General features: G+C 33.2%; 1 protein-coding gene across 1 annotated transcript in view; it reads left to right on the top strand.

Moving 5' to 3' along the window:
* The window catches only part of LOC120432165 (hemicentin-2), a 786,150-nt gene that overhangs the window by 52,783 nt on the left and 719,171 nt on the right, over positions 1-14,196 (top strand). The window contains exon 2 of the mRNA XM_052710374.1: positions 6,646-7,907. Coding sequence (XP_052566334.1) covers positions 7,766-7,907 — 142 coding nt within the window. The 5' untranslated portion in view covers positions 6,646-7,765. The remainder of the gene's footprint in view (positions 1-6,645; positions 7,908-14,196) is intronic.

Here is a 14,196-nt window from a genome sequence, read left to right as displayed (position 1 = left end):
GTTATTACAATATGGGTATTTTTTTGAAAGTACTAAAAAAAAATCACAAAACTACGTATTTTTGAAAAAAATACTAAAATTTTATCAAACGATCGGATTATTTCATGCAATTCGAAAGTTATAACACAAAATGTTGAAAATACTTATAAAATATCACAAAACTACGAATTTTTGAAAAGTACTCAAAAAAATTTTTTTTGTTGACAATATGGGATCAAATGATCGGAATTTTTTCATACCTTTCGATTGTAATAAATTTTGAAATTTTAAGTGTTTTTTTTTAAAATTCGTAGTTTTGGGAAAATTTTGAATATTTTCAATAAAAATATATAGCTTTCAAAATTTAGTAAAATTTCTGAGTATTTTCAAAAAAAAAAAAGTTATTTCATTCGAGATGTATGGAAAAATCCCAATCCTTTGATACCAATATTGCAAAAAACATAAATTTTGATTTTTTTTTTCAAAAAAAAACGTAGTTTTGTAAAAAAAATCGGTATTTAAAAATAATGTATGACATTCGAAATGTATGACAACAGCACGATTATTTGTCACTCATATTGCAATAACAAATATTTTGAGATTTTTTTTAGAGCAAAATAAGGCTGTTGCAAATATTTTTTGAAGTTTATGTCCCTCGACTCTGATCAAAGTCGAGGAGGGGGGTTGGGGGCAAAAAAAGGTATTGAAATTACAGGCCACGGTGTCAACATTTGAATGAAAAAAGTGTTTTAAAATGCATCATACACCTGTCCAGATGATTTGCAATCATTGATTTCCAAAATTTCTAAGTATTGACGAAAATTTTATTTTTGCGGTGCTGTACATTGTAATTTCATAAAAGATCAAAATATTTTCAAAAGAGTCCAAACATGTTAAATATGATTAGCAATGCAGAAAAGGGCATTTTAGATTGTTCTCAGTTGATTAGACTTCTATTTCCATTGAAATTTTGATATTTTTTTGAAAACATATTTTTTGCCCCCTAATTTTCGGACCAATTTTGAAGGGGGGGCGACATAAACTTTGAAAAATATTTGCAACGGCCTAATGCAATTTCAAAATACAGTAAAATAATGTATTTTTGTGAAAATTTTCATTTACCTATAATTACAATGGATAGCTGCCATGCAATGTCTCCAATATAGCCAAAATCCCATAAGCTCTGTGCTTCAATTTTGCACGCCTCGGTTTTGCATCCCCCATAAGCGGTGGTAAACCGAGGCATGACTGTATTTTGAGAAATTTAGTTGCAGTGAAAAAAAAATAGTTAAAGAATCGGCAGTTTTTTCCGTGTACCTATTTATTTCTCAATAGACCCTAACAATACCTACAACTTTGCCAAAGACACCAAATTGATCAGAAAATTCGCTCAAAAGTTACTGCTGTTTGAATATTTACGTACCATTTTTGTATGGACAGCTGCCAAAATTGTATGGAGACTTGTATGGGTGAACCAATGACACAAAGCAGCTTCTTTGGTCTTAGAGAAGGCCCCCACAAAGTTTGATCCAAATAAAAATATACAAAAAATTAAAATGTTCGAAATTGGCAAATTTCGTAAAGAATTGCTCAGGTAACTTAAAGTGAAATTTAACAATTAATGTTTTTTTTTTTTTTTTACAATTTTTTTGGCCCACCACACTCCCCTATACCAAAGAGCTCAATTTGAGCCCCCTGGTTATGGACTCCTTACTGTCAACAGCCCCCTGCAGCACATAAACAAATAAACTAATTTTAACAGGGCTGAGACGTTTACATTTTTATTCAAAGCGCGGTTTACAAAACAAGAAAGGTGTGTGGAGGACGTGACACATTTATTAGCTAATGAATCCCAGTGGAAAATTTCCGATTAAGGGATTCATGCTTAACTACAACATTAACACTACAAACGACATTCAATTACATGGATTACACAAGTTACACTACAGTTATTATTAATTGGTTGATGGCTTCAAATGTTGTCTTAATCTTATTTTGAAAGTTTGTCGACTTAAACATGAACTTATTTCTAACGGTAACTGATTGAATAAAGTTGGACCTAGAAAGGTAAACCGTTTTTGTCCCAAATTTGTAGTCATTAATTCACGTTGTAGATTATTACTATTTCGTAGATTATACGTGTGCGTGGCAGTTGAGAGTTGCAAATTGTGATGAATGTTTCTATTATACAAAACGTCATGAACGAGCAGCAAAACTTGTAGGACGCAAAGTGATTTAACAGGTAGAACATTGTGAGTGGTATCTGCATAAAGCTGAAGAGTCGGAAAGAGGAGTGGTTTATTGAATACAATTTTTAAACATCGATTTTGTAAACGTTGAATTTTTTGAAGGTATGAAACACACGCTTGACCCCAGATTGAAACTAAATAGTTAAGGCGTGAATGAATATAAGCATAATAAAATTTTAACAAAGCATGTCTAGGCATAAATTTTCTCACTCTCCACATAACACCACAAAGACATGAAAGTTGTTGTTCAATATGTTTTATGTGTGGCGACCATGACAGGATAGGATCCAGATAAATTCCAAGGTATTTAAATTTGTCAACACATTCAATAGCTTCAGCATTAATAAAGGGATTTAGGTGGAAAGGCAAAGGGTTTCTACAAGAGTGAAAGATCATGTATTTAGTTTTTTGAACATTAAGTGACAGCAGATTTTCATTGAAATAACGTGTAAGAACAAGAAGATCAGATTCAATGTCATTTATAACAGAGTTAACATTGAAACCAGGATAGAAAAGTGCCGTATCATCCGCAAATAACCTTGCAGTACCTTTCAATGGAATATTACCTAAATCATTTATATAAAGTAAAAATAACAATGGACCTAAATTACTTCCTTGGGGAACACCAATTTTAATGGGCAGAGACAAACTGTTTTTTTTATCTAGAGTTACAAATTGTTTCCTATTTGACAAATAACTTTTGATGATGTCGTTTGCTATGCCTCTGATTCCATAATGTTCCAACTTTCTCAGTAAAATGGAGTGATTCAAGGTGTCAAAAGCCTTTTTTAAGTCAAGAAAAAGTGAACCAACTATATGTTTTGTTTCAATTTCACCGGAAATAAAGTCAACTAATTCTGTTATGGCTATTAGCGTACTACAACCTTGTCTAAAACCATATTGGAATTGGTATAAAATATTGTGTTGATTTATAAAAGAAAGTAAACGTTTAATAAGCAGTTTTTCTAAGATTTTGTTGAAAACAGAAAGTGTTGATATAGGACGGTAATTATTACAATCGCTTGCATCTCCTGACTTAAATATTGGAATTACTTTGGCAATTTTCAGGCAATCTGGGTATTGTCCCGTCTCTAAAATTCGATTAAAAACAGCACACAAAATTCTTGAAAACGGAACAGCGTTGTCTTTTAATACTCTAACTGGAATATTGTCAGGACCGGAACTTTTTTTGTTTTTCATGTCATTTAGTAAAATTAAAATTTCATTTTCAGAAGCAGGCCTAAGAAAAATTGTTTCAGAAACACGTGAAGCATTATGCAAAGTGCTGGGATTGGTAGAAGGTATTTGATTAGCTAAATTTTGACCGATTGTAGCAAAAAAGTTATTAAAAATATTGCAAACATCACTCGTGTTATCAACCAATACACCATTGTGAGTTAACATAATTTTGTTATTATTTTTCGATTGACCAAAGATTGCCTTCAAATTGAACCAAAATTTGGAAGTGTTATTCAGAAGGGAGTCAAAGTACTTTTTTTTATTATGATTTTTAATTTTTTCTACTTTTTTTGAAACATAAGACAGCATTTCTTTGATATGTTGGTCGTTCGGTCGTTGTTTAGCATGTTTTAAATAATTATTTTTTATTTTAATAAATGTCCATAAGTCAAGATCCATCCACGGACAGTGGGAATTTTTAAGTTTGACTTTTTTTGTAATCGTTTTAGTATATTTCTCAAGTAAGACATTGTATGTTGTTAAGATCAAATTCATGGTGTACTCGGGATCACTGAAATCGTTTAAATTATTTATAAAAATCTTAAAATCATGATTAAGTTTCCTACTATCGACGATATTTTTCTTTAGAATAACCTTTTCCTTTCCCGAGCTCAATCTCAAGGTTGAAACAATTTGGACATGATCACTGACGTTGGTATAAACTGTGTCATTGCGTAATCGAGAAGAGTCTTCGACTGAGCAAAGCACGTGGTCTAAAATGTTTAATGTAGCTGGTCGGGTTGGGAAGGTATTCGTGCAAATAAAGTTATATGATTCGAGCAAAGATCTGTATTTTATTACTATATTGTTATTATTATTATTTAATGGGACATTTACATCTCCAAAAACAAAACAGGAATGATTAGAAGAGGTGGATTCAATAATGTTTTCAAGTATGGTTAAAAAGTCATTAATGTTATAGTTCGGAGGTCGATATACTCCATGAAGATCAAATATTTGTCCATTAATTATCAATTCAACAAAAATGTGATGGAAACCGTCAGTGTGGATATTCGAAATAAATCTGTGATTGATATTGTCCTTGACATAAATTGCCAGACCACCGTTGGAAACATTTCTACACGAAAAACAGCAACTGTAATTAGGAATAGCATACAACGTACAATTTTCGGCTTTAAGCCACGTTTCACCTATTATTAAAACATCGATGTCACATTCACAACAATCTAAAAAGAGCGCAATTTCATCAAATTTAGCAAGACTATTTATCCCCCTTACATTCCATTGCAAAATTTTTATTGTTTTTTCGGCATGTTTATTTCTATAAGAAATGTTAAAATCTATTATGTTATCGTGATAAAAATTTTCTAATGTGTTAGCCATTTATAAATATTTTAAAATCAGAACTTACGAGGAATAAATGATTGAATTTATACATTTTTCTTATGTTTCTTTTGACGCTTGTTATTCTTGTTTGTAATTGACGAAATGGACTGTTCCTCATCGTTGTCATCCTCATCATCATCGTCATTTTCGTAATCCATATCATCATCAACAACATCTTCGGGTACATTATCATTATTTTTACGAGCATTAGATTTTTTTGACAGAAGTTCACGTTTAGTATGAATACTTTTAATTCGATTTAAGTCGTTGCGATTAGTAATTTTTTCAACTGTGGCCCCATCGTTTTGCTTAACCAAGATGACGCCACCTCTGCCTGTCCACACATATTTAATATTCAAAATGGACTGTAAGTCACGCATTTCTTTAAGAAGACCCATCATAAGTGGAGTAAGTTCATCACGAATTGTAATATTGGAATTATTAGGGAAGGTATCATTAATTGAGGAAGGTTGAAGTGGTCCGAATTCTTGTTTTTTCAAAACAACCATGTCTTTGTAAACAGTGTCTTTGAAAGTAACTCTGATAGGAATAGTTGAAGTAGGATTTCTGTTGTTGCTAAAATTTTTTGCATAAAGTCTGGAAGCCGACAAAACTGCGTCAGGCGGTAAAACAGCACCGATGCAGTCAAACGTTTGTTTTATCAAATCATTCACATTTTCATTAGGGGATGAAGGCATGCCAAACACAATTGCATTGTTGGAAACTGCATTTTTATTTGTGTTGTCAACATTGGACTCCAGCGCATGAACAACTTCACTCAGAGAACAATGAGAGCGTTTTAAAGACTCCATTTCATGTTTGAGTTGATCATTCTCAGACTTTAAGTCTTTGAAATCTGACGCGATAGCATCGAATTTCGAGGACAGAAAGTTCTGAGAATGTTCGACTGCGCTAGTGACCGTTTTTAACTCCAGTCGCATGTCTTTCCTAACCTGATGTAACTGATCAGACACTACATTTTCGACAATATTGTTAAGTTGACTGCTAAGCTGGGAACTAATGTCCTTAACTAAAGCAGTATGATCTCGTTGAATGTTCATGACACGCTCGTATAACATACTACATTTGTCTGAGCAGAAAAATTTTAATTTCGCCCGACTTCTTGCGTTTCCTCTCAAGCCACGACATTTGTAATGAGCACAGTTGAAACAATACTGACATGTAGCTAATAAATTGGGATCGGTCTCTTCCTTATGACAATCAAGACAAACAATATCATCGTCCATTTTCAAAAGAAGATTAAAAGCAACACAAAATAAAATAGCAAGTTACAGACAAATAAATAAATAAATATATAAATAAATGTTTAGTTGTTTGCAATCTAAAAAAACTTCATGAAGGAAAAAAAATCATGAAAAAAATATTTTCAATAATCTGGTAAATTTTCAGCAATTCAATCCTTTTGCCTTTGTTGATAAGACTGATTATTGCTGAGATACAGCTTCTTGAATTTTAAATGATGTGAAAAATTAGTTGTTCTCAGTTTTTCTAACCTTTTTTTATGTAAAATTATTTTGAAAGTTTAGAATTAAGTTTAGAAGTAAACTTTTGAAAGGGCCTTCTTCACTGATGATAGGTAATGATCAGTGTTATAACAAATTTATGAAGGATTTTTAGACTCTTAATAGTTTAAATCAAGCCAAATGCTTAGAATTTTTAAAATGTCTTCGAAAGGCATAGCATTCCTCTTTAAGCACACAATTTAAACAAAAAGCTTTTCCCCTGTTCCATGCAAAACTGTCATTTCGTGTAAATTCATCATAATTTCAACTGTCTCTCTTTTTTTTTCGCTTTCCCTCTCCATTTGCAGACCAGCCCAGTGCGTCCAGAGTGAAACCACCCCGTCATCGGTTGAAACCAGCTGCTCCGATTTCCCACGTGGTGTGAAAGGTGCGAAAATATAAACAGAAAAAAACTGTGTGCTCGTGTGTGTGCCCCTCCGTGCAGGTTTTAATGAGACCAAGGGGAGGCGCCCCCAAACCCCGGACTGGTGGCATGCGTACTCATATTTCAAACCCGTGGCCACGACGCCAACCACGGCGGGCCCAAAATTGAATCCTGACACGGAACACCGACCCCCTGGACTCGATGGGGGGAGTGGAATTAATTCCAACTTGGTTTTGGGAAACTATTTGCTCAAAGAATAACTAACCAGTTCAACGGCACGGAAAACCAAGTGAAAGTTCTTGGTGGGGAGGAGTTTAAGGTCACCACGCACCACAAACACTTCCAGCGAGGCCTGAAAGTGACGCACGTCAGCCATTTAATTACCCTCCAAGATTCGGAAAATTCTTCCCACGCCCCTCCCCTAGGAAAAATTAATCGGACCAGGATCTTGGCCGACGATCGACCGTGGTGGGGCAATAAACATAAAAAGTAAACATTATTATCACGACCTACCGCCATCATCGACATCGTCCAGTGTTTGTGCGCGAATGTGTGTGAGTTAACCGGGGTCAATTGGAATAATATTTGCCATTTTCCCCCTGGAGAGTGTGGGGTTGAAAATTTTGCGCCGGAAAAGTGATACACTGAAAATTTTAAAACGAAAACGAACGAAAAAAAACTGCTCAAATTTACGCTCAACAGTGCATGGAAGCATTAAATCAGCATTAAAGGGCAATGTTTGTACACCGTGCTGATTGGTTCAATGTGCGTGTGGGTGATGTTTGCAGAGAGGAATAAAAAAATAAGTTGAAAAGCAGCCAGCAAAAATAAATAAGTAAAGTGTTTAATTATTTCGTGCCCCCCCGCGAGTGCGCGTCAATCAATATTTAGTGAATCGGCAGAAGAAAAAAAGAGGCAGAGAAAGCAACAAAGAAGAAGCGTTTAAATTTGTGAAATAAAAATAAATAAATAAATATCTGCCAGCGTAACAGGGAGGAAAATAAATAAATAAATAATTATCAGAAAAAAATATAGGCTAGCAAATGGTGTTGACGCAGCAGCTCAAAGCTCGTAGCATGGCGGTGACAGCTGGTGGCCGTGGCTGCCAGATGATGATGGCAGCACTGGTACTGGTACTGCTGCTGATGCTGGGACCTGGAGTGCACGGCGAGGCGTTTAAATCAGGTGAGTTTTGGGACCCCTACCATATGCAAAACGTTTTAAATGAAAAAAGTGTTGATAAATTTACCATGACTTTGTAATTTTTTTTTATCAATATGAAAATGGTTTGCTGGATCTCACAAAGTGCAAAACACAGTTATTAAAAAAATATTTTGAATAAAAGAACAATATTTCGCCTAAAGCAGTGGTCACCAAACTGCGGCCCGCGGACTGGTCCTGATTTTTTTTTATGGAATCCGGCCAAATTAGAATTCCTCGTATCAATTTGACTAGGAAAATGATGCATAAGTTTGCAGTTATTACGATTTTTTAAGGATTTGGGGAGTATTAAATAAGTGTTATCATACAAAGGGACATATAAAACAAAGGGATTTATAAAACAATAAAAGTTTAACAAGTTAAATGAAGAATAAATAATAAAACACTCTCATTTTCTGTGTTAAAACTTTTAGGCCGTTGCAAATATTTTTTGAAGTTTATGTCCCTCTGACCAAAGTCCAAAGTCCAAAGCTAAAAAAATGAACAGGCCACAGTTTCAACATATTAATGAAAAGAATGTTTTAAAATGAATTACACATCTGTTCATTTGTATTAGGGGAAATTCTCGTATGTTTGGCAGGTTAAGCACTCGCTCCTAACTCCATCCAATTTGCTGATTTTCACTATTTAAACAACTAACATTGCAAATTTTTTGATAGAAACTTGCTTGCTCACTTCTTATTGAGCTATTAATTGCTCGATTTCAGTTGAAAACGCTTTTAATTAGCTTTAATTGAATGTCAAAGTTCTGACCTGCCAACATTAGAGGCACGCTGGAATTAGATGCTGTTCCCCTATAATCATAAATTTCCAAAATTTCGAAAATTTTATTTTAGCGAGAAAAAAAAGTTGTTGCGTTGATGTACATTGGAATTCCATAATAGTTCCAAATGTTTTTAAACGAGCCCAAACGTACTAAATATGATTATGGCGTTTTAGATTGTTTTGAGTTGATAAGACTTCTATTTCTATTGAAATTTTAAAGTTTTTTGATAAAAATATTTCTCTGATTTTTTTAATATTTTAAAGGGAGAGCGACATAAAAATTGAAACAAAAATTGCAGCGGCCTTAATTCTTGTTTTATTTAAAAAGTAACATTAATTGAATTGAGTAACATTGAATGACTTATTATCAGAAAAATATCCAAAGGTTTTAATGCTCAACGTAAAAAGCATTGAATGTGAATTATTTGTAAAATGAATTCTGATCTTTCGTACTAATTTGAAATTTTCTCTAAACTTTCCTTCAAAATTATTATTGATGCTTCGAAATTTTATTAATCTGTGTAAATTGTTTTTTAATGCAAATCGTCTTATCAAATCAAATATTATTTAATCGAATTCAAATCAAATATAATAGCAAAAAATAACCGGAAATATTTGACATTTCAATAAAATGTCGTCTAAAATTTCTTGAAATTATTTAATGATAAAATTAGGCTTCATAAGATTTTTAGTTTTGGTCCTTTTTTGTTATCTTTAATCAAAATTTATGAAATGATAAAATCTGATAAATAAAAAAAAATATGAAAACTGCTATTACAGTATATGAACAAGTGAATGCTAAAGTTATTGGAAAATGTATTCTACAATGATACAGTTGATTTTCAATCATTAAATTTAAAAAAAAACTAAATTTTGACGAAAAAATACTGGCTTTTGAAAATACGTGTTACAGTGCTATCCATCGAAAATTCACTTCAATTGAAAATATTTTAAAGCTTCCCGGGCAGACGGTAATAACAAAATTCATGTCATTTCAATAACAAATACTGTTAAAATAACAGAAAGTGTTATGGAATCTTCTTGAAAAACCCATTTTTGCATAAGGATTTAATAACAGTTAATGTTATCATAACAAAATTTGTTATTGGTCTGATATTGGAGGAAAGCCAAAACAACTTTAGAAACATTTTTTGTTATGGATGAATACCTCGTACTGTTATTGGGATGATCGGATTAGTTGTTAAAATAGCAAAAAATATTAACAAAGATTTGTTCGAAAAATAACTTAAAAATGTTATTAGTCTGTTATTACAATAACGATCCAATAACAAAAAAAATCATAACGGGGAATAACAAATCATGTTATAAATAACATAAAATGTTATTGGCCTAGTATTTTCAAATATCAAAAAATGTTATTCCCAAGTTATTTCCGTCTGCTCGGGTTACTTAAACATGTTAAAAATGTTTATAAACTTATGGGAATGCATTTAAAAGCGTGTCAGCTGGATACGCTCTTAGTTTTTTTTTTTAATTTTTGATTTTATTTTCTTTTTGTTTTTTGTTGCACCTTTATTTTTCAGGCAGATTTTGAAGGTGGTGGAGAAAAAACCTTTTATTAAAATTTGTACCAGATTTATTTAGAAAATAATTGATTTCTATGATGTAATTTAGAACCAATTTGAACAATTTTTTGCTTTATTGGTGCATGTTTTGAAATGAATTATTTTTTTTATATTGAAAGGAACATGGAGAAAAATAAGTTCCCAAAATCGTGAACAAGCGTTCATGAAAATGAAAACCTCGATCAAAGTTTTTAAAACTCATGGTACGATTTTGAAAAACGTACCATGAAATTTGAACACTTTGTTCGTGGTTCTTATTTTCATGAACGCTTGTTCACGATTTTGGGAACTCTTTTTTCTCCGTGAATAGCAAAACGTTTAAAGCTAAAAAGATATTTCAGTCTAATCTTATTTGTAAGCCTAAAAAAAGAGATCAATTTCCAAAAATCTTAAATTTGTTTATCAAATGGAAAACAAGTTGTAAAAAATGTAAAATTTCAGTAATATTTGGGTCCGCCAACTCACCGAGCAGTTGCCCCGACCCCTCCTTGATTTGCATGAAACTTTGTCCTAAGGGGTAACTTTTGTCCCTGATCACGAATCCGTGGTCCGTTTATTGATATCTCATGACCGAGGCGCGGTTCGACCCCCTGAATTTTGAACATGAAATAAAATACGTGTTTTGCAATAATTTGCAGCCTGAAACGGTGATAAGAAAGAAATTTGGTCTCAGAGGGACTATTATGTGAAGTTGGACGCCCGGTTTGATGGCGTACTCAGAATTCCAAAAAAAAACAACAGGTTTTACATCGACAAAACACTCAACAAGATTAAAAAAACTCTGCCATTTTTGGTTACTCAACCGATTTTTTTTGGAACATGTCATTTTAAGAGAAATTTAATGTGCTTTTCAAATCTACATTAAGCAAAAAGGATCATTGTTTCATTTAGAACAAAAAATTTCATTTAAAAATTTCGTGTTTTTTCCAACTTTGCTGGGTAATTTTATAGAGAATAACAATGCTCAACAAATTTGTAGATAAGACAATAACAAAAATTTTGATATAGAAACATAACGGGATTGCTTATAAACATCACGAGTTATCGCGATTTTACAAAAAAAAAAAAAAGTTTGAAAAAGTTGGTCGTCGTTGATCATTGACGTTCATGGTCACCCGCGACAGACACGAACAACGAAATAATGAAAAACTCGAAAAGCAACTTTTTCAAAACTTTTTTTTTATAATCACGATAACTTGTTAAGGTCATAGGCATACCCCTTACGATTGTATATCAAAACTTTTGTTATTGTCTGCTCTACAACGTTGTAGAACATTATCACACTCTAAAAAAAACCCTGCAAAGTTACAAAAAACACGAAATTTTAAAATGAAACATTGTGTTCTAAATTAAAAAAATACCCTTCTGACTTAATGCTCCAGAAAGAATTTACAGCTGAGTAACGCAAAATGGCAAGTTCTTAAAACTTTTTTGTGCTTTATTCGATGAATAAAACGTTTTTTAGGAATTTTGGAGTACGTCATCAAATCGGGCGTCCAATTTTTCATAAAAGTCTCTTTGACACCAAATTTCCACCTCATCACCATTGCAGGCTGCAAATTATTGAAAAACATGTCTTTTTTAAATGTCCAAAAATTGAAGGAGTCGCACCACCCCTCCGTCACGAAATATAAAAAATCTGATTTCGGATTCGTGATCAGGTATAAAAGTTACCCCTTAAGACAAAGTTTCACGCAAATCGAAGATAGATCGGGGCAACTTTTCCCGATTTTGTGTGAACTGTTACAGAATAACCCCCCTATTTTACATCGCAATATCAGTTAAAAATACGACATTATGACAGAGCTTTGTAAAATTTATGATATTTTCGAAAAATTGACAATGCTGCCAAATTTTATTTGATAACTCGTACACTAAGTCAAAAAAAATTATTTTTGGCGCTGAAAACGTTTTCATGCAATGAAAATGTTCAAAAATGATTAATTGCACAGTTTTTGTTAAATTAAAAGTCGAATTTAAATAAGGGTTTTTTTTAAATTAATAGCAGTTTTTTCTGAGTAGTCCAAAGCAATTAAAAAAAAACTTTTCCACAGAAAACAAATAGATAAACAAAATCCATCCATCCATCCACAGATTGAATGCAAAAAAAGGTCAAGTTTTGTAAAGCTAAGACAAATCATAGTCAAACTTTTGAAAATAATTCAGGTTCAGGTTTCAGCATGTCTTAATCTCTGCCTTTAATTTTTTTTTTATCTCGACGTTATTTTCCACCGCTTACGCAACACTTTCACTGATCCCTTAATTCCTCCAACACGACCATTCAATTAGGACAAAGCTCCACCTGCCCCAGGTATGCGACCCTGCTGATCACGTAGCCAAAATCGATATTTCGCACGAATTTCCGCATTCCCCGAAGCCCTGTAACCTGATAGCCTCGTCAAAACTGGCCAACGACGACGACGACGACGACGAAACCAAGTCAGCCAGCCAATTGAATCAACGGAAAAGCGGGATAATCCCAAAGAAAAACAATTTTCCAATCAAATTAAAATATTCCAATTGGCATTTTCGGAGGGGGGCTTCCAGCTCCACTTTTTCCACCCAACTGGGTCTCCCGCACAGTTCCGATCATCGATTTCTGGTGGCCACCCACCGCGCCCTGGGAGGGGTAATTGGAGGGGTGGTGGGTCTGCCGAGGGAGCTTTCTTGGCCTCTTACTTCACCCGAATTTTCTCCGGTTTTGTCCGGCGGTTTAAATATTCATTTTAATAAAATTGATCGATTCTGTTTGCCTCCGCAGTGGCGAAGAATTCAATTGGGTAGCGTCGATGGCATGTGGGCCGGTGGCGTGGGTTAGGCGGGATTCAAAGAATGAACTCGGAGAGGTTTGGATTATTTTGGATAACCCAAAGGGCAGACGCCCGAGGGGGGATGCTGAGTTGAGCTACGCTCAATAATGCCGTGTGACGCCTACAACAAGATGCTGGATTTTGCTGAATTCTGTCTGCACATCTTAATTTGCAAAGGTTAATAATTTTGAAAAATATTCGTTTTGGGATCCCCTAAGACCCTATTAAATTTTATTCTGTTTAGTGAAGTACTTTTGAAGTTATGCCATGAAAAAGTTTTTTGTAGCTACTAAAAGCCCTCCCCAACCCCCTTAGTCACGCTTTTCCTATACATATAACACGCAATGTCACACTTGCTCCGATCCCCCAACCCTCCCTACCCCTACCCACCTAGAGCGTGACATACTTTATGGATGACGCCTTACTAACTAACGTAAACTGAGTGTAAGAAATTATTGTAGAAACAGTTAGAAAATATAGCTTGTTGATTTTCAACAATCGAAAATTACTATAAACATCGCATTTTATAGTTTTGTATAAGATTTGCATCTTCAAAATATTTTCAAAAAAAAATCCTTCTATTAAACTGTTAAAAATGTTCGGCAAAGTTTAAGAGAAGTTCGTAAAACATAGGTATGAAGTGTTTGATTGCATTACCGAAATTTTGCAGTGAATTTTGTACATTTTTTTAATTTTTTTTTAATCAAAAAAAATATTTTTCAAAAAAAAATGTAAATTGTAATTTATATGCAATCAGCTGAATTTAATTTAAATTGCATTTCCCCGCGTTTAGAATCATTTCGAGCATGTTTGGGTTGATTTAAAATTGATCAGAATTTTTGAAAATTTTTGATACATCGCAAAACAGTGTTTTTTTTTCGATAAAAGATATGTTTTCGTCAAATATAATATTTAAAAAAAAATATGGCATAACAACTGAACTAGTGTAAAATGCTTTTTTATACACTTTCTGCGAAAAAAAGTTGAGACCATGGCTTGTAATATATTGTAAAAATTGTAGTTAAATTTATAAGATTTTAAACTTTTCTTCAGTACAATAACTTATAAAAAAAACAGGGAAATTTTAAGACT

This window comes from Culex pipiens, chromosome 3 (assembly GCF_016801865.2).
Source record: "Culex pipiens pallens isolate TS chromosome 3, TS_CPP_V2, whole genome shotgun sequence".
NCBI classification, from domain to species: Eukaryota; Metazoa; Arthropoda; class Insecta; order Diptera; family Culicidae; genus Culex; species Culex pipiens.
This window is presented reverse-complemented; position numbering and strand designations above follow the sequence as displayed.